Source organism: Anguilla anguilla, chromosome 2 (assembly GCF_013347855.1).
Source record: "Anguilla anguilla isolate fAngAng1 chromosome 2, fAngAng1.pri, whole genome shotgun sequence".
Classification (NCBI taxonomy): domain Eukaryota; kingdom Metazoa; phylum Chordata; class Actinopteri; order Anguilliformes; family Anguillidae; genus Anguilla; species Anguilla anguilla.
This window is the reverse complement of record NC_049202.1, coordinates 50,330,802-50,352,739: the sequence shown is the minus strand read 5'-3', so window position 1 is coordinate 50,352,739 and position 21,938 is coordinate 50,330,802. Positions and strand designations below refer to the sequence as shown.

Sequence of the window (21,938 nt, the reverse complement as noted above, 5' to 3'; positions counted from 1 at the left end):
GTGCCATGGAGGGCCGTGTGTATGCAGGTTTTCATTCCAGCCTCAGATCTTGATTATATAATTAGTTAAATTATTTGCTGAATTAGGGATGCAGGTTTGTGCACAATGGTGACCCGACGTCTATGGTGACCCGCATTGTCTAAATAAAAATTTTCTTATATTCTGTGCTTCAATGCAGTTAAACGCATATGGCTGAATGAGTAATTGGACTCAATTAAGGCAGCATTAATTGGTTGGAATGAAAACCTGCATACACACGGCCCTCCATGGCACGAGTTTGACACCACTGAGCTAGGGGGTTGGGGAGGGAGGGGACGGGGGTAGCTGGGAGAGACCACAACTTGATAAGAATTATATAAGAAGACTTCATGAGTTTTTCCTCAAAGCAGATGTTACCACCCTTGTTCCACCTGCTTAATCATTAGATTTATGACAAATCCAACTGGCTATGCACTGACAGATACACAAAGTGTTAAAAGGCATCTGGAAAGGAGGTAGTTGGAGTCTGCATTTTTGGGGCAATACTCAGAGGTCACTGACAAACAGGACTTTTAATATGAATATCATTTTGACATCCAAATAAGTTCACGCTTTACTTTTGACAGACAACATTGCTCAAACTGAAAGTGACTATGACACCAACTGTGCAATTAGTGCTCTGATTGCTCTTACTGCACAGTGGTTAACAATGCTAATGATAATGACACATAATTAGTGCTGTGGGACACTGTTTAATTAAATAGTATGGAAAAAACACTTTTTTCGGAAGAGAAAGAAATGTATTATGTTGCCGTAATTAAATGTTGCAGATTAGTATAACTTGCAGCCACAATTAATTCTGTTTCATCCAAAAGATATCATTGCCCCTAGTCCCAGTGGTCTGACTGTCTATTGAATTTCTTAACATTTTGCCTCCATTTGTGGTTTTTTCTTTTGTGTTGATTTTTTCTTCTTTTTTAGTATACCATAATAATTATTGAAACTGGCAATCCACATGTTTTGAAGTAGACTAGGTTTCTTCCTGATAATGATCACACTTTCCAGTGAGGCCCTGTAGATTGAAATTGCAAATTAAAGTTTCAGTTTTTTATGTAATTATTTCCATTTTAAACATTGCATCAAAAATACAGTGGTGAGCAATATGTACATTTTAAGAAAGCTAACATTTTATTTGTGTACAACATTTGTGTTCTCTTTCAATTTTTTTTCTTTCTCATTTTGTGGCTTGTGCAGGTAACAATAGTACACATTTCTGATTTGTAACTGTATTCCTTCATTCTAATTGTGTGTACGGCTAGATTTTAGACATTTAATTATAGTCAGTCACAAATTAAATTAGCTTCCCAAAACCAAGTGGATACCAATGACCATATTCCCTTGCAGGTTTTATGTATACTTAACAGAAAATGTTGCCTTAGTTGCCAGTCTGCCTTACCTTGACCTTGACCCATAAAATTGTTTGCAATTGTACTTTTCCATGTACTTTACTGCATTTAACTGTATAAATCACATTAATTTGAATTTAATTTACTTTGGTTGTGCTTTTTGCGGCATAACTGCTAAAATGATGCACACTGAATCAAAATGAATGTTTTTAACCATCATTTCTGTACATGTGGCCGATATGTACAATGAAAAATCACTAATGTTATGTTCTTATTTTAGATTTTTCTCAAAAATAAGTTTCTGAAGGAATTGTAACCAGCTTTTTTTTTTTCTTTTTTCTTTAAAAATTCAGCAAATGTTAAAATAAATCTAAAATAGTAACAATAATCAAAATCAGCTCAGATACTAACATTTTACCCCATTCTTCCCCTGATTTTTTCCATATTCCTATAGTTCTAATTGTTTGGGGAAAATTTTTATTTTTTATTTTTATTTTTTTACTTCATTTATGTTTTATTACTAATTGCCCCGGAAATAACATTTAACTTTTTGTAACAACTGCTGTCAGAGGACGACACAGACTTGTCACTGTCCTGAAGATTTCCTGTTTTTGTTGGAAAGAGAAAATTTTTAGAAAATTATTTTCTGTAACCTGAACCCTAAGATTTCAGCACCTTAGACGGGACAGTTTCTACAAAGAGCAGGGGAGACAGAAAATTATGACAGGAAGGGTTGCTGTCCACGTTTGCCAGGTTTTGATTTATGGTAGGTGTTCTACCCAGTCATCTGTGGTACACTGTACTCCAGCAGATTTGATCCTTGTTTTGACTGGTGCTGCGCTGTGTGAGAACGCACAGCGACTGAGAAATGGAAGGCCTTGTTCAGGCATTAGGGTCTGCTGGGCTGGCAGAACTATGGTTAGTCAGTATCGCAATGCATTTCTACCCATTTCCGTCAATGTCGTTTTTTTTGCTGAGCCAACTGGAGTGTTGACCCCGGGGCCTCCACTGAAACCGCAACTAATTTCCAGATTTGTCCTACCCCAGTCCAAATCACACTTCACATCACAGATGTCAACTTACAGGCACAAACAAGGCTTCCTCTGAGCTGATTTGAGTTGGACAGCAGAATTGTAGTGTTGCCTTTTGATATACTAGTACAATAAATTGAAGTAGTACAAAAAGTAAGGCTGTTGTAAGGTTTACCAAAGGCTAATTTGAAAAAGTAATGTGAATTCATTGACATCGTATCTATCTGGAATTGCGATGGATCATTTCTACTGGCAGGCTCATGATGTATTGCACGTAGGCACGTCATTCTAACATCATTGAACAGAAATAACTCGCTTTTTTTTTGCTAACAAAGCAATCATACGCAATACAGTCTGGAACCCAGGCAACACCATGCAAGTATATACTGCACCATTACTGCACTTCGGTTTTTATTTTTAATCTATGACCAGTACAGCCTGGTGCTCACTATCAAGCCTCTCAAAGTTTAATCCCTATACTGGATCCTAACCAGATGCCCTCAGTGGCACGTGTGTGTTTGTCCTTATGCCAGCTAAACTATGTGCAAATATCTATATATTGTGGTATCTTTGTGTCTTTGCAGGTGAGAAATGCAGGAGCTTTATTGATCTGGCCCCAGCATCAGAGAGGGGTGAGTAATGATTACCATTAAGTCAGCTATCAGGCTTGTCTGACTATGAATGCTGGGCGTTGGGCAAAGAGCAGATTTGTTATCTCTGTCAGCGAGCAGACCAGCCGTATATTAACTGCTCACCTGGACCAGAAGGCTTGCTTGCTGCCGGAGACAGCTGTGTTGTGTACACTCAAGGATAATTGTACCTGCTTGATTTCAGGCGCTTGCTGCCTAATTAGTTTTCTACTAATTTACGTTTCGTAAAAAAAGGATTAATTATAAGCTTCGAGCCTCACAATCAGTCATCAGTCTGCCAGTCTAATCAATGTATGACTGTATGTGGCACTGAGATGTGGTCAGTCCGTAACTTGTAGTTGTACTCCATCAAAAAAAAAAATTCCACAAGGACAAGATACCTTAGCTCAGATCCCTCTCTCAGGAACCAAGGTTTCCTTGCTGATGTCATGTGGTGTTATACAGCCATGTCTGGGGGGCAATATATCGTATTGTGGGGGCCCTGTAAAACACGTAGAGGCAGGGCCGCTGTTTTGTGGGACAAGCGGATATGTTGTCCCAGGTACTGGATGACAGGGTCGGGGGGGGGGGCAGGGAAATGGGCCAATGGTCTGTGAAATATTATTGTCCCGGGCCCAGCAATAATATAATGATATGATTTTGTCCCAGGACTGGAAATTGCACCCAGCAGCCCTGCTTACAGAAATAACAAATGTAACATTTTCAGCATTGCTGCACCGTATGACTGGGAGCAGGAGCCCCAACGGGACAGCCAGTCTCAGGGCCAGCCCCCTGGGGGTGATGTGAGACAGATAAAGAAACTCACCTGATGCAATGCAGATGGAAAACACACACACTGGCCAGGTGCTCAGGGGGAATCTCTGAAGGGTGTGAAGGGCAGCTCTTCAGTAAGGCCCCTCACTGGGAATTAGTTGCTATTTCAGCCTGATGTTGGCTGTCTGTGCCTATAAAGAATATGGCTGGAGAACCATGGGCAGATAGAAATTTAGAACAAGAGCAATGGCAACCTTTAGAAGGTACACTATAAAATGACTGAATGTACAGTTAGCAACAAGATGAAGGCAACCAGTGCCATTATTACAGAAGGTGACCTTGCATTAATGCTGTCATTGCTGGACAAATGCTCATCAAAGGCACTGCGGCTTCATCTGAGCATGAGTGTGTGTGTGCTAACATGGACTCCAGGATAGCTCCTGCCATAAACTTTAATGTCCATATTGACTTAGCCTTGCAGAGGAACACAGAGAAACATGTAAGCTTGTTGAGACTTGAGAGATGGTAGAATTCCTCTGCCTTCTATTCCTGGGGTCTGCTCTAGCTATAAACATCCTGAGCAGACCTACATGAATACAGAAATTCAGCTGCTGGAAAAGTAGCTGCATGTATAAAAGATTGAGTGGCGTCTGATGATACTTGTACAGTACCATCAGCAGTCTAGCAAGACCTTTGTATATACTTATTACAGTCTAAGGTGAACCAGCCACTGAGCTATAAGAACTAAATTAAGAATGGCTGCATCATTCTTCCCCTGTTTAAATATTCTCAAACAGCTGCTATGGTGCATCTGTTGTGCATTTTCAGACTTGCAGTAGTGACTCATCTCATTTTTGCGAACCAATTAAATGCCCCATGAATTGTTGCCCAGTGGCGGTATCCTTTTATAATATGAAAAATAAATAATAATAATTAAAGCACAAACACATCTGGCCATTACTATCATACATGGATAAAGATGGGTGATTCCAAGTTTGAATACAATCAAGTAACAAAAGTTTAAGGCTGTAGCGCTTGCAGCTTTTGGGACTTCAGAATTGTTCATTTCATTTTCCGATGATTTTTTGACAACAGATTTCCCCAAAGGGAGAAGACATGATGCAGTAACATATATTTGTTCTGGTCATGTTGATGTGGCTGTAATTAAATCACAGTGGTCTGCCATGTAAACAATAAGGGGAAATGTAATTTATGTTACATAATACATTATATTACATTATATGTATAGTACAGGTCAAACATATTAGGCCACCTGTGGTTTGATGTGACACAAAGTTTGAAAGACCAGGTAGTGTGATGAATAAACACAGGGCCAAGTCTCTTAAAATAATTTAGGAAACATTAGGTAGCATTTCTTTGGAATACAGCTTGTTTAATTTGTCTGAGCTAAGATAGCCAATATTGTATATTTTAACTTGGCCTAAGTCTGATATCAATACTTTAATGGCAGGCCTAGATTTTGCAAGTTAGAATTAATGACTTATAGACAGTGCTTTGTATGTTTGAATAACTTGGTAGTTTTGGTTAAGGTACATTTACTTGCACTCAGTACATAAATCTAAATCTTTAATATAAAAAATTTGGTAACCCTTCCTTTTACAGTCCCCTAAGTACCATGTAAATACGAGGTAAGAATAGTACATAATTGTGTAATTACCACTGGTAAAGAAATAGGTATATACAAAGAAAGTAAAACCTCCTCTGTTATGTCTGAAACACCTCTATTACTTAAGAATTTGAGTGACTACCTTGTAGTTATCAGAGATTTTGTTTGGTTATAGCCTGAGTGTGGAAGTGGAAGTGGGCCGGGGAACTGATAACCGCAGGCATAAAGATCAATACTGTAGACTTAAAATGTCTTACAAAAGTTGAATACTGTGACCCACGGATGGTTGTGCCAAATAAATGTAATGTAATTTTGTGGCCCTAAACGTCTGCATAGACTGTTTATGCCAGCAGCCAACTCTGGGAGTGAGGAATTTGACTGGTAAGATGGAACGTGTCAAAGATGTTGTTGGTATGGCTTATTAGTTGCTCTTTTCTTAAGGAAAACCTGGATCTCCCAGCTTTTACACCAAGGGAGAAGTCCCAAATGTATTTTACATTTGACTTGCCCTTACAGATAAGAAACCGTTTTGTGATTGCGTATGGCCCACAAAACCTAGTTTTCATTCCTTTTGACAGAAGCAAGTTTGTTTCATGAGAAGCAGTTGATGAAACAAGCCACGCCTTCAATGCTTGAGATGGTCAGGAAGAGCAAAAAAATCTGTTTATTCTCCCATCGGTGGAAAGCTTTTGAACTCTGCTGAAAGGCTTAATACTGGGATTAAAATGAAAGCTGAGATGTGCTATACATGAATGAATACAGTGATGCTGGAATTTTTCCGTGCGTCACCAATGAAGTGGGCTGTGGTGCTGAAGGTTGTTGGACTGCTTTGGCTGCTGGAAGAGAATATGTGATGTGTTGTTTTACGGAAGAACCCTTTGTAGGATCGTTTACTACAGGTGCAACATTGTCAGACACAAATCACATGTTCACTCAGTGAACTATCCAGTGACATATCAATGATTTTGTCAATTAATGACACGCATGGAACATCCGTAGCAGCTGCTGCCATCCCACGATTGTGTCAGCAGTATAGTATTTATGAATGGCTGATGTATTATTTGAACATATTTCTTTATTTTATGAGCCTTCTGAGCTGTTAATCATCGAGAAGGGCCCAAGGTGCAGCTGCATTTTCAGATATTTCTGGTCTTAAAAGTTTTTTGATTTTATTTTAAGACAAAATAGACAGATTTTGGAATTTCTCATCCCATCATAGGAAATGCCAGGTCAGAAACAAGCACAGAGCAAAACACAGGAGACCAGTAATAAAATCCACAGATCGTCACTGAGGAACTCAGCAAAAATAAAATAACAACCAGGGAATAACATGAGATGTTACTAGAGACTAGACATAACGGTAAAATTCACAGGAGAAGCAACGCGAGAAGACACGGCAAGACAAACACAAAGACCAAGCGACGAGACATGAAACACGGGAGGTTTAAATACTAAGGTACCAGGTGAATAAAGCCACCGAGACAAACACCTGCAGCAACCAAGAGTCACTAATACAATAGGTTATCAGGGAATACACAACGGGACCGAAACGCTTGTCAAGGGTAGAGGGCACCCTCTGGTCGTCTCTTCACCGTGACGCATCCAATCAGATGAGAGTCCTTAAAACATTGTGAAAACTACACTGAGGTACAATTGCATAATTTTATTTTGTGCATATTTCTGACATAATGTATACTTGTAATTATAATTTTTTTAAATTATTTTTATTATGAGAATTAAAATGGACCATTGAAATAGTAATCTGTGTTCTGTTCTTTTTTTGGCACCTTTCTCATCTTACTGTTTTCTCAGTTAATGCAATTTATTAGAATTGAGTGGGAAAATGATGAATGTCAGCTAGGAAAAAAGAGAATCATGTTTTTGTCAAACAGATGAACAAAACCACTGTGTTTTACATCATAGAAAAGTTTCCTTGAAACAAGACTTTTTTTCAAGCTTTAATTTCTGGAGGGTGCACCAAAGAGAACAACGTGTTCAAAGTGTAAATTGTTTGTCACCAGCTGTGACTCACTGCAGGGAGGGCCAGAATAGCAGGAGAAGAGATTAATCATGTTTTTCACCAGTGTATTTATTACTGTTGAGAACATAAGACAATTCATCCTCACAAGATCCTGGTTAAAATAATGAACTACAATAGCACAATAAAAATAAACCAGAAATGAAAGTTTTTCAGCAGGGCTTTATTTAAATAAATAAACAAACAAATAAATAAATAAATAAATTTCCCTCGCTGTCTCCTTGGCTCTCAGCATGGGACGATCCTTGTCTCAGACACCTACTGCGAAAAGAAGCACACTTTTACACCCTTGAATAGAATAGGTCATGCAACCCAAGTGCATATGTCTGCTTAACCAGCTGGCATGGCCCTGGATTGCCCTGATTCCCTCCCCCAGAGCGAGCACTGCCATGCTGTTTCACTATTAAACCCTGCTCTCCTGCAGAAAACGTGACACGCTTGTCCTTCCAAGTCAGCATGCACACAGTGCAATGTCTTTGGACTAATCATGGGACTCGGTTGGCTAGGAGAATTATTGCATTTACGCCTCCCTCCATGACCACACTAATGGCTCTGAAAGGACTGAAATATGACTCTTGAAAGCTGATGCTAACTGATGTGCCTGTCTCGTGCTGCAGGTGTCCTTTGGCTGTCAGTGGTTTCTGAAGTGCTATACATCATGCTACTGGTCGTTGGCTTCAGTCTCATGTGCCTAGAACTCTTTCACTCCAGCAATGTGATCGATGGACTCAAGCTGAATGCCTTTGCTGCTGTTTTCACTGTTCTCTCAGGTATGTCCCTGCATATTCCATACAGATCTATTTTTTTTTTTTTTTTGGTGAATTCTGTTATAAATATGTGGATAACACAAGATTCTCAGTGTATTATTTGCCATGGGATTGTATTTTGTGATTATTGCCCGAAACCTAGCACTCAGACCTTAGCTGATATTTTCAAATAAAGGCAAATATGAGCTATTTATTCATGGACAGCAACATATCAGTGTTAATGAGCTATAGTGTTATTTGTTATTGATGTACACCATGCAGAGTTTAGCAACATTTTTACCTGGTGTTAACACGTGTGCAGTGTTTTAGAAATGCCACTACAGCGGGTTTTCTTTGAATATGTGCACTTTACTGGGCATTGTGAGATGCTTGGCAGTCTAACATTAAATGGGTATTTAAAACCAAATATTTCCATCAATGAGTTATTGTCAAATTGTGTATTGTCAGTTATATCCAAAGTGCTAGATAAAATAAATTCCGGAGAGACCAGCAATAAGAACAGACTTAACTTTATTTCTACACATTCCTAACATGTTGCTGTCTCATTATAATTACACTGAAAACTACAATTAGGGATGTATAAATCCTGGGCTTAATGTGTAACAAAACTTAAATATTAAGTGAATAACAAAAACAAATTTTTTTTGTTAGTAATAAAAATGTTTATTAATATCATCTGAGGTCTATATTAAAGATCAATTATAAATTGACATTTCCCCATTGCTGTCATAATGTAATAGTACAATATTAGCTGTATTGTTTCAGTATGTAAAATACAGTGGTGGACTGAAAAGAAACACTTATTTTTGTTATCCAATCTTATGTTGCAGCAGGAGCTTCTTTCAGCTATAGCTGTAGACTAACATCACTAAAGCCGAGCTGTCAGCTAGAACTGCAGCTAGTTTTCAGCTGTGATTATTTGATTTGTCTACTATGCCACAGCACTGTTCTTTTTGCCTTTAATGCTCTTTAATTCCAGTGCAAGCAGTTCCTTGACATCCCACCAGCAGCTCTCATTTTAGATGAAGCTCAAGGAGGCATGTTTTCAAAACCATCTTATAAAAAGTGCATCAAAGATTGTCTTTGAGCCCATCCTTCATATTTTATAAGATGTGCTCTCCTTCCTTTCTTTTTTATTCTAAACAAAATTCTCTAAACAAATTTAGCTGGAGAAAGTGCTATTTGAGGACACGAAACCGACGGAAACAGAAAATTCTTATTGAGAAGTTAATCTGGTGCCTTCAGAAACCAGACAGAAATTAGTAACAGTTACTATTTGTGATGTCATGGATTATAGTGATTATGCTGTATTTAGAAATGGCTACGAACCATTTGTTATTTAAACATGCTGTCATTTAATTGTAGAACAAGTCTTGTGCCCAGTTACTCCACTGACATTATTTATGCTAATCCCATCATTTAGATGTATGCATTTCAGATATGCAATATGTTCAATTTTGAACATTTATGCAGTTGTTATGGTTATTAAAAAATGGAGAGAATGGGGCAGCAGAGGATTGACTTATACAAATTTGTGCAACAGTCTTTAACTGGTATAAATAAACAATTCATAAGTGATTACTCTAGGCTGATTTGCTGTTTGGCACAATGTTTGCCTCAGTGTGGTCATTTGCTTTTGAAATGTCAGGGGATGTACCGTGTTTACTGTGCTACAAATTGTATGTTTAGCTTTGTAATGCATACATGCACAGTATCAGTGTGAGCAAATGAAATTACTTGGGAACTTGTAGTTATTGTACAGTATCTTTTACTTAGTGCACATCATCTTTCTTATACAGTGCCATGAAAAAGGATTGCCTCCTTTCTCTATTACTATTGTCGCACTGAATGGTTTGTAATATTAGACAGAGGGACTGAGTAAACGCAAAACACATTTTAAAAATTATTTTATTTATTTATTTAATGAAAATAGTTACCAAACACCCATGTGAAAAAGTAATTGCCCCCTTTTTTGCTAATTAGATTCAGCTGATTGAAATCAGTCAGGCTTGATTGTAGCCAGTCCTGGGATCAAAGGAAATTCCAGAGGAAATTTAAAAAAAAAAAAAGTTGAAATATATCCATCTGGGAAGGGTTACCAAATCATTTCTAATGCTCTGGGACTCCACCAAATGACAGTGAGAGCCATTATCTCCAAATGGAGAACGCTTGAAACAGTGGTGATCTTCCCAGGAGTAGCCTGCCAAAATGCCTCTAAGGGCGCAGCAACAATTCATCCAGGAATTCACAAAAGTTTCCAGAAGAACATCCAAAGAACTACAGGCATCTCTAGCCTCAGCTAAGGTCATTCTTCATGACTCCACAATAAAAAAAAGTGACTGGGCATAAATGTGATTCATGGAAACCACAGTTAACCAAGAGAAACATCAATGCTTTTCTCACATTTGCAGAAAAGTATCGGGATGATCCCCAAGCCTTTTGGGATAATGTTCTATGGACAGATGAGTCAAAAGTGGAACTTTTTGAATGACACAAGCCCCACTATATCTGGCGTAAAGCAAATACAGCATTTCATAGCAATAACATATTCCTGTACCAACAGTCAAACATGCTGGTGTTAGTGTGATGTTTTGGGGATGTTTTGCGTCCTTGGGACCAGAACGATTTGCCATTATTGAAGGAACCATGAATTCTGCTCCAAACAAGAAAATTCTTATGGAGAACATCCAGTCATCTGTTCATGGGCTGGAGCACAATTGGGTTATACAGAAAGACAATGATCCAAAACACAAAGGCAAGTCCACATCTGATTGCCTGAAAAGAAAGTAAAATGTTTTGGAGTGGCTTTGTTAAAGTCCTGATTTGAACCCAATAGAGTCGCTGCGGCAAGACCTGCAACAAGCAGTTCATGCTCTAAAACCTACCAATTTTTCTGAATTAAAGCAGTTCTACCAAGAAAAGTGAGCTTAAATTCCTCCACAGCATTGTGAAAAACTGATATCAAATTATAGGAAATGTTTGGTTGCAGTTATTGCTGCTAATGGTGTTAGAACCAGCTACCTTTAAGGGAGAAGCTAGGTTTTCACACAGGGGATATGGGTGTTTGATAACTTTTTTCTTTAAAAGAGGTCATTTAAAAATGTGTTAATATGTTTTTATTTTTTATTTTAAGCAGTTATGTTCTAAAACAGAAATAAGCTCATTACAACATGGCAATATAAAGTAGTGATATAGAGCTAAATCAGGTTATCTCAATTTGTGTTGAGAAAAAAAAAAAACTTCTCAGCTTCATTTCCCCAGTGACTGTCCAATGACACTGAGCAGCACAGGAGCCTTCCACAGATGAATGTGTCTCAGGGCTGTGAGTCAAAAGGCAGAGGGTCTATTTTGTGGGCTATTTTTTTTAAAATGAGGAGTTACCTTGGTAAATACATGGAAAAAAATGAATATGGGATTAATTTGGCATGAAGCTCGTAACTCACATATGCTCCATTAACTCAGGTATAAACAAAGGGACAGAATGTCAACCAGAACACTGCATTCAGGATTGCTGCATGTTTTAGTGAAACATTTTCTTAAGGTGGCATAGGTATTGAATTTTTAATACCTAGATTTAAAAAGGTGAAATACAGTTGGTGTTAAGTGGTACTGAGTCACTTTTGCTTAGCCCTTAATTTCCATCATAAAAATGTGATTTGCAAGCCCTTCCAGTCAGGTTTAATGCAGTTTTATTTTAGTGAAGCAGACTGGCTATACACAAAATACTAGCCTGCAACAGTACGCCTGCATTTCAGTTGAGTATGTCCAGTTATAGACCTGTCTACAACAGTCAATTTATTACACTGATAAAGGTAGACTGTTTGAAGAAAAATAGGTTTAAATGGTACCTTTAAATGAATATATTTTTTCAGAGGGTAAATTAATTTGTCTGCCTCAGTGCTGAGCAGACTAATTATAATTGAGTGGTTGTCAGTTAATATACAGTATTCTGAGTTGCCTGTGATCTTTGCAGGTAGATATTATGATTGATACTTCTGTGCATATAGTACTGTAGATTCACATCAATTATGATAAGTAAAACAAAATGTATGATATCTGATTGATGTTCTCATTTGTGAATGTATTATCCTTGTACAGTGTAATGCAATAACAAATATGAAGTGCAAAATTTTAATAACCCCCACATTATTCATAATGCCTGTAATTATGATAAATGTGTATTGTATCTAGTCAGAAGTAAGCCAATCATGTATGCCAGTAACTGGGGTAGTTGTTAGAGGTGATATGTACTGTAAGATGAATATGAGGGGTGGAAGTAAATAAATGCTGAATCGATTATATTGTAATTAAAATGTTTAATCTAATTCAATATTGCATCAGATAAAATACAATTAAATATTCAAGTGTTAAGATGCTATCAAGTTAAAAGGATTTGCACATCATTTTATCATTGCATTTGATCGCCTTGATATTCATTTAATCACTAGCAGTTTAATGAATTACATGCACTGCAGTTCCAATCACCACCACATTTATCAGTTCATTGCTGCTTTCACTACCACAATGCAACTTTTGACACCCCTTTTATCAATCCAATGGCAGTTTTTGAGTTTCGCCAAGTCTCAATGAAATTATCCCATCGACCAATGTAGCCTACATCTATGCACTCGACGCACGACAGCTCCTGCGTATGGACTATACAGCACCCACCTGTTTGTGTGCATGGTATCTAAGTGTCCATTATGGAAAAAAGATGTTTGGTGTGTGATTTCAATGTGTCTGCCATTTAGCCATGTAGCATATTTAGGTATTCAGTGCAAATACCCAAATCATGCGATAATCCGTTATGCAATTATGTGGATCTACTGTATTAAGCTACACTATTTTTGCCCATCTGTGCAGATAGTACTAAGAAATAAAATTCTCAGAACAATCTAGTGTTACTTGTAGGGTACATGTAACACCAGTCACAAAGAGGATAGTGCAAGCATTCTTTGAGTGAATGTATAAAAATTATCAAAATACAGTAAGCTGGCATTTCTGTGAAACCATTAAGTTAAAAAGTTAATTAATATAATACGTTTTTAGTGACAAAAATGAAACACATTTCAAGACGTACTACAATTCCAAAAGCCACAAATACCACACCTTTCATTTTTTTTATTGCCTACATCTCAATGCATTGTGGTGGTCTCTTGAAGACATTCTAAATGTAGCTAATGCGTTGAGTTGACGGTGGCAGTAAAGGCAGTAAAGACAGACCGACCGCAGTCGCTGTCACACAAAGTCACCACCTGAGCCAGGAGAAAGCCTGGTTACATTTCCAAACAAGCACTCAGATTTTTTAAAAACAAGAGCAAAAAACCACCCACCATGGCTTCAGATTTATTCAAGCGACTTTTGGGGGGAAAAAACACTGGATAGTCCGAACAAGAACTGTCGATTGTCGATATCGGTGGGTGAAATAATCTGATTGACACTTGATGAAACTCTGAAACTGCCATTGAATTGATAAAAGTGATGTTGAAAGCTGCATCAAATGGATAAATGAGATAGTGAAAGTGGCAGTGAACTGACAAAAGCAGTGGCAATTGAAACTGCAGTGCATCCAACTGATTACACTGCAAGTGAATAAATAAATGTCTGGACGACCAGATATGACAATAAAATGATTTGTAAATAATTTTATCACCAAGGGATTATTTGATAGCATTAACACTTCAATATTGGATTACTTAATTGATTGATTGATGATTAATAATTGATTGATTGATTGATTAATAATGATTTAATTGCATTTTATGCAAAGCAACATTTAATTCGACATTTTACTTTATTCAATATTTAATTTGATTACATTTTAATTGATTACAATTAACTATTTATTTGTATTTATTAATTGTTGTTACTTCCACCCCCATAGATGAACTGTAATTGGAGAAAATGAGAATAGAGGCTCAGTGAGACATGTTTTGGGGTTCAAACTATATTGAATTTAAAGTGAAAAATAGGCTTCTGATCAGTAATTTTTTTCATTCTCCATTTTCATTTTTGTTAGCTACAACATGTATGGTGCCGTGGCTACCAATCAAGCATTTAAATAATCAGTAATAAGTTACTACAAGCTAATTATATGTGCACACTAGTGGAATGTAAATTATTGCACATTATTTGCTCAGCACTTCCTGAAGATTTCTGAAGAAAACTCTTCATGTCCAGCCTAAGCACAGGCCAATACAAGTCAACAGTCCACACAAGCAATTCATTCCAGGTCACAAATGGCTCTACATGTGCAATTATAAGTTAATTTTATTTTGGCAACACATACACACAAAAGTATGCATTTGAAAGCACTCTTGTTACATTGTAGCGCTCTCATTTGAATTTCCCAGTTTTTTCAGCATTGTCATCACTTGCTGTCACTAAAAATGTAGTTTATTTTTTAACCTAAACAGAACTGATTCTGGGTCTGTAGATCTGTCACACAGATGGAACCATCCTCAGACATATCTGGAGAAGGGACTGCAGAAGGGCTGAATCTCAGCCTTATAAACAGAGGAACTGTGAACTGTGTTTGTTATTAGTGTTCACCTCATTGCGGCTGCCTTTCCCAAAATTTTCCCTAATTTCTGAGTTTTCTTACTCCCAAACATCACTCAATGCCTTCCGTTTGTTCAGTTTTTGTATGTTTGTAATATCTCACAATATTCCCTCTTAGGAGTTATAATTCATGTTTCTGTATTAAATGAATTGCATATTAATTGTAGTGTACCATAGTTAATCCTTAATATTTCATCTAAATACAATTCCAAGAGTTTGTTTAGCATTGTTAATAGTAATTTCGAAGTTGACATGTTTATAGTAAAATCATTTATTATTCATAAGTTCTCTCTGTTATTCACTCTGCGTAATCTACTTGGCAGGAGAACTGAAATTATTAAGGATGTGATTGCAAACATCAAGGTTATAATGAGCTACAGGCTAGAGCCCTCAAATTACTCTTCATATTCATTGAATCATTCAGGCATTTATTTCTTCTCTCATGTTTCACAATGGGCTCTACCAGTTTATTTCTGTCCTGTCTGGCCCATTGCCACAGATTACGAAACTACACCAGGTGGTGGTTTTATGAGAGAGCATTACCCTGTAAAGTCAGATGGTTTTGTTACTATGCTAAGGGTTTTTGTAAGTGTACAGACTGTATGTATTTAATAGGAATTAGCCTAGTGGGAGTGCAATGCTAAAAAATGCCCTATTGCAGAGAAGACTTCTGTGTTAATGTTAGTCTGATGACTCAAGGAGGCCCAGCATGAGCATTAATTATGCATATCATTTGCACCCATCAAACTTATTATTCTTTTTAAATGCTACATGTAATGTAAATCTAATTTAAAATGTAAAAATAATAAAATTGACCTTGCCTTACCCATATCTTCCCTTTAAATCAACAAAAGTCAATGAAGAATAACAATACTTTAGTGAATCAGTGTAATGAAAATCATCATCCATCAATTTTAGTCAAAACTCAATCAATTATATATTGAAATTAAATGAATTGTACTTGCCTGTGCAGTATAATTATTCTTGCGGGGATTCAATTGTTTTTAATTGTTCAGTATGATGATCTTTTACTGCAGCACCTACCATCAAGGAACATTTAAACCATATGTACATAATCATAATCACAATCATTGTTGTAATGTACTTACTCATGTGCAGAAAATTGAGTTCCTGCAGTCTCTTGTCCCCAAGGTTCATGTGATGTTCAAGAGGAATGTCTTGACAACATAGTCTTGTGTGAGAGTTAGCACAGTGCCACAATGGGGTTGCTGAGCAAGCTGTACTTTCACAGTTTTGAAAAACCTACCTGCAAGTATAATTTACCATGTTTACGTACTTAAGAGTTTCAATTAATATTGTGTTTTCTGGACTAGGTAAATAAGTATTTGTTCTATAAATGTCATGTAACAGGAACTCAGGCAATTCAAAGTTCACTTGAGAATATAATTTGGTGAGAAGAAAATTACATTTAAAATACACCTAAAATAATTAAATAGATATGCTAGAAATGTATTTAAATCATATCTGCCATTAAACACTATTTAGATGAATTATGAGATGCAGTAACATGCTGACAAAATTACATTCAAGCACTGAATTACAGAAGAATAGGGAATAGACTCTGCTCCCTGAATATGAAATAACACACGTGATTTCTTTAAAAGTATGACTGTATTTATGTATGATGTACGTATGATTGTATTGCATTTGCACGACAAGTTTTCAGAAGTTTGGTAAATTATCACTCATCTTATTTTATTTAATCAGCATGATGAGCTTTGTAGATTAAGAAATACCACTAAATAGAACTGTGATGACTGAGGCTAATCAAGCTCTTTCATACAGAAGGCAATGGTGAGTTTGTGTTTTTGTATTTGTCAGCAATTCTGTACTTATGGAATTTTATAAAAAGGCTGATAAATTTGCTAGAAAATCACAAGGAAATGCATGTGAACTATAATATTTCCAACTACAGTATACATTTTTTAGTTTTGCATAAATGATACAAGATCAAGACTGAAAGAAAGAATTCTATTAAAAGCTGTTTCACAGAATCTGTGTGAAAACTTTAAAAAAAGAACGATACAGATCAGTGGCAGGTTTTTAGGGGTTCAGAGGGGTCATGTGAACCCCCTGGGACTTCAGTGAATCTCTTCCAACAGACTGAGTTGAGTTTATCTCGCCTGTCCTCCTCCGGTTGGGTTTGTGGTGCAGTTCACAGCTCTCCTTTCATAATCACAACTCATTAGTCATATGAAGGTTTTAAAGTACAGCTGTGTTTGCGTGTGTGTGTGCGTGTGTGTGTGTGTGTGTGTTTCCACAGGACTCCTGGGAATGGTGGCACACATGATGTACACCCAGGTCTTTCAGGTCACTGTCAGCCTGGGCCCAGAGGACTGGAGACCTCACTCCTGGGATTATGGCTGGTCTTTCTGGTCAGTATACATATGCAAACAAGTCTTAGCTGTATGGTTTGTCTCAGCTTTTTAAAATGTGTGATGATTCAACAGACATACAAATGCAAACTGTTATACCAAAGGAAATGAAGTTCAGTGGTAGGTTAGGGGTGTGGATAAAGGGGGTGGGATGAGTGACATTTTAATGGCTAAAGCAGGGAGGGGTTTCATTGTATTTTCATGTGTATGGCAGCTACTGTTGCGGATTTGGTTACTTCAGTTACTCCGGTAAAAATGAAGTCTCTCCCTAGGAATATACTTGGAGGTTCAATTTTGATGTAAAATTTGACAACATACAAAAGAGAAAGACAAGTAAGAAGAATAATGATGTTAAATGGTTTTCACTTATTCCTCATGTGTTGTAGTCTGCACTATTTCCACAGAAACAAGGTGGAGGCACTACAAAGATTGTGCCTTTTTTTGTCAATGTTTGGAGTAATGTTAGTGATGGAGGAGAAGGAGTGTGGTACTCGAAGAACCAAAGCTGTGCACAATGAACTAATGCTATTTTCATTTTAATGGTTCTACTATTTACAATAAATGTTGAAATAAAATTATGAAATACAGGTAACACAATATACCTGGTGTATTCAAAAGGAATGTTCTCCCCAGTTAAAATGCTGAATAAAAGTAAACGAAAAATACATTTCACTTGACCTTGCCTGTGTTCGTGTTTGATTTTTTTTTTTTTACCCAGGCATAAACTCATCTCTCATAGCTTAATTGGACAGAAAAGAGATTCCTCCTTAGACTGAATATTGCACAATTTGCAGCAAATGCATTTATTTATGCTTCTTCGGTACATGGGTAAAAAGTCTTCAAGGAATGCATTTTGTCCTGACAGCGATGGAAGTGATATTTACTTTGGCTGAATTATGCCACCTGCTCGAGCACACCCAGGCAAATTGCTTAATTTGCTCTCCAGCACCTGGCCAATTTCTTGTTTTCAGCTGCAGTACCCCTTAAAAATGTGAAGATACCTTTAAATGAAATAGCTTTCTGCCCAAATATTCTGATTCGCTCCACAACGGTTGACAATTACCCTGTGACATTATCAGAGATTTGTAGAGGTGAAGATGTCATTTGCAGGCGTGCCCTTAGCTAAAATATAATACTAAGCTGTATATTGCTTTTTAATAAATAAATGGTCTTAAGACGCATCCGACTGTTTTATGAGGACCATGAAGTTTCACTGAAATCTACTGTAGTTGTAAGTCAGGTAGGTGGTGCATTGGGAAGATGCATCTAGTAAATGGCCCATGCTCTTCTGATCTTTTCTGTCTCCCTTTTCTCCTCTCTCAGTCTAGCCTGGGGTTCTTTCACTTGCTGCATGGCTGCCTCCGTTACTACCCTTAACTCTTACACAAAGACTGTCATTGAGTTCAGGCACAAGCGCAAAATGTTTGAGCAAGGCCTCCGTGAAGAACAGACTTTCCTCGACCAGGAGACCTTCAACTACTTCCGAGACAGATCGGTGCAGTCCATCTCCAGCTCAGTGGAGGTGTTCCCCAGCCAAGGAGGCGGTGCGGGCAAAGCACTCAGACCTGCGTCTTCTATAGACCTGGGGGAGATCCCCGAGTCTTTGGGAGAGGAGCAATGCTGAAAAGGCCGGTATACTCATGTCCAGAACCCACCTATGGCTATGACACGAAGGGGAATTTCACAAGAAGTGACTCTATGAGGTGCATCATCGAAAGAATTACTGGCGGCACCAGGCGTTTTCTTTTCAGAAATATGTCTTGCTAGGGGTAGAAAATTATGCTCATGGGACATTAATAACATATATGGGGTGCATACAAAATATTATAAATACATGTTCAGTTAACAGTGTCAAATATAGGTAAAAAATTTGCTGTTTGGACATTTTCAGAATATAGATAATATTTTTTGTGAGGCCAAATGGTTAACATATACATTGTAAGTTATGGAACTAAACAAATGTATTTACATACAAGAGAACCAGGACTGGACTTTTCTGACAAGGAACAATATCACTGCCATACAACAGTTTTAAAATTCTACACTTGGAAAAAAACATTCCTTCATTCTACAATTCATTTCACTCAGCTTGAAACTTGCTTCTGACACTTTCAATACTGTGTGCTTTTTAAATATAGTTTTTAAATTTATATATTGTATGTTTAAGGGCTTAAATTCATTGTTGTGGAGATACTAAACATCAGTACTGCACTTGCTGTTAAGCCTTAGTAAAATATCTATTGTTATCTTTATGTTAAATTGCATCAAGGAGCTACATTTTTATGTAATTTGGACGATATTGACAAGCATTCCGTGTTAGTGTCCCTTTTGAGATGCCATGCCAGGGAGCAAAAACTACTGATCTCCCATTCTATTGAAATTCACTGGGTTGATTTCTCACACTAGCTATGTTATATCTTATCTTGATAAACCATGAATAAGTGCTCAAAGGTCAAATTTATATGGTCACTTATAATATTTCAAAAGGGAATATGAGACAATTTGCCAGTGTAAACACTAATCATAACACTATAGAGCAGTGCAGATTCAAGCTATTGTGCTAGTGTTGTGGTATTGTAAATGCGATTGGTTTAATAGATTGTGATAGGTGTAGCAAGAGTGACTGAGGAGCATACTGTCCTGTAAAAAATGGTAGCAATCTTGTCAGTGAAATCCTTTAATTAAAGGGAAAAACAGTATAATATTCCTGTGATTTAACTGTATAAATCTTGTTATTTTATGGGATGCCTGTTAAATAATGAGTTATTGACAGTATTCGACATGACATTGACAATTTCTTGGGAAAATCAAATTTTTGCCCTGATCTTTGCACTGTTATTTTTATGATTCAATTTCTACCCAGAAATTTGCATTATGCAATTTTTTCAACTGATTTTCAATCATTTATTTATTTTATATTCAAAATTAGCACCGATAAATTCTCAGATTTTTTGTAAAATAAAAAACAAAAACGAAGGGCCTTGGCATATGCGTGCGCGCGCGCGCGCGTGTGTGTGTGTGTGTACAAAAACTAGGGTTACTGAGCAATAAATGTTATGTGAATCGCGGAGAAGAAAATGTGAGACCAAAGTTTAAACTAAATGTTCATTAGCAAACATTACATTGAATACTGTAAATTTGGCATAATAGTAGACAATTAATTGGTCAAAGACAAATTTGAGGAATAAAAACATGTGGTGTGTATAAAGGAATACTCTTGTTTTATATATATTTTTTGTGTGGCATGTTAACTATGATTTACAGCAATATAAAAAAGAGCGTGTGGGCACATTCACAGTTTGTGTAGGTAGGTCATTCTGAGAGGTAGGTCTGTTTTTCACAATACTGGCAACCCCAGGGAGGTGCACATTTCACTCTAGCATCACCATGGATGGGAGGGTTTTAGTCAACTACAATGATAGTGTCTTTTTGCACACTAGTGACTCCTTCTGTTAAAGCAGTCACCTTCAAGTTCATCTTCCTGGGCTGTATATGAAGTGTCTTCCTTTGACTTATGTCTGTACAAGCCCAAGCAAGTGAGTTCACATGCTTCGTAATAGAGCGTATGCTTGTCTGTGGCCTCCTGAATCAGTAATCAACAATAAGCAATGATATAGATACAACTGGGTGTTCCAAATTGTGGAGGAAAATAGGGAAAGCACAGAAAAATAAGGCATTAAGAAAGGTTGAAACCCTCCTCTTTTAACACCAACTCCTATTTAACAAATGAAATAAACTGCCAACGTCATTTCATACAGGGAAATATTATCACAAAAAAGCTTCCATTTTGGCATTGTTGTACATTTTTATGTGGTGTGGAACACCAAACTATTATTTACTTTTTTATTTATACTACAGTACCTCAAAAGATAAAAATGATAAAGCATTGTGTACATGATTGCAAGATGTTGCGGTTGTAGATCTTGTTATTTACTTCACAGACGCAGCCTTAAGAGTGATAAATCTGAAATCCAGCTTGACCAGAAAAGCTTGTGAAAGAAATTTGTTCATCATTACTAAGCTTGAGTTGTTTTATAAGTGTTTTGCACAGCTGGTGAATGTTATAAGCATTCACGTTTATTTATTTATTTTTTATCATTTTTTAAGACATGTCAGCTCTGTCACTGATCAGGAGCATTTAAAATGTTTTTTTAAATATTTTTTTTTAATCAACTGGTTTCAACCCATTTCTGACATTTTTTGACAAGTTTAACACAATTGTTTAATCCAAAAGGCATTGAATAGTGTATAATATTGATGACAGTGACCATACAGTATCATATGATAAGGCTTTGTTGTCTCCACTTGTGCCTGTATAATAATTGATATCATTTTTGGAATATATTTCCATGACAGAATTTGCAAGAATTCAGTTGATAGACACTGTGTATCATTTATTTCATGCTTATGATATGTAAATTACATGTCCACAAACATGCATTTATTATAAGTACATATTTAAAAATAAACATTTATATTTTAAGCCCCTCTGTTAAAAATATATGGCATAAAATTGTTAATTTGGTTGAAAATATATGTCATCCTTTGTACAATTAGCACAATTAGCATGCAAAACAATATATTATGCAGGACTCATTTTTATTCATGCAATGTTTATTGTGTTCTTAATTATCTGGTTCTTAAATATAATTATCAAGCAAACAAATGTTCGGTTTTTAGTCAGAACATCCTTGTTAAATATGCTGTAAATAAAAAGGCATTAAACAATG

The 21,938-nt window shown here is 36.7% G+C and overlaps 1 protein-coding gene across 2 annotated transcripts in view; it reads left to right on the top strand.

Annotated features, from left to right (window-relative positions):
* LOC118219527 (germ cell-specific gene 1-like protein) overlaps positions 1-21,938 on the top strand; it is a 24,279-nt gene extending 2,341 nt beyond the window's left edge. For both annotated transcript variants that reach the window (XM_035402742.1, XM_035402741.1), the window contains exons 3-6: positions 3,001-3,048; positions 8,102-8,254; positions 17,097-17,208; positions 18,532-21,938. In XM_035402742.1, coding sequence (XP_035258633.1) covers positions 3,001-3,048; positions 8,102-8,254; positions 17,097-17,208; positions 18,532-18,832 — 614 coding nt within the window. In that variant the 3' untranslated portion in view covers positions 18,833-21,938. The remainder of the gene's footprint in view (positions 1-3,000; positions 3,049-8,101; positions 8,255-17,096; positions 17,209-18,531) is intronic.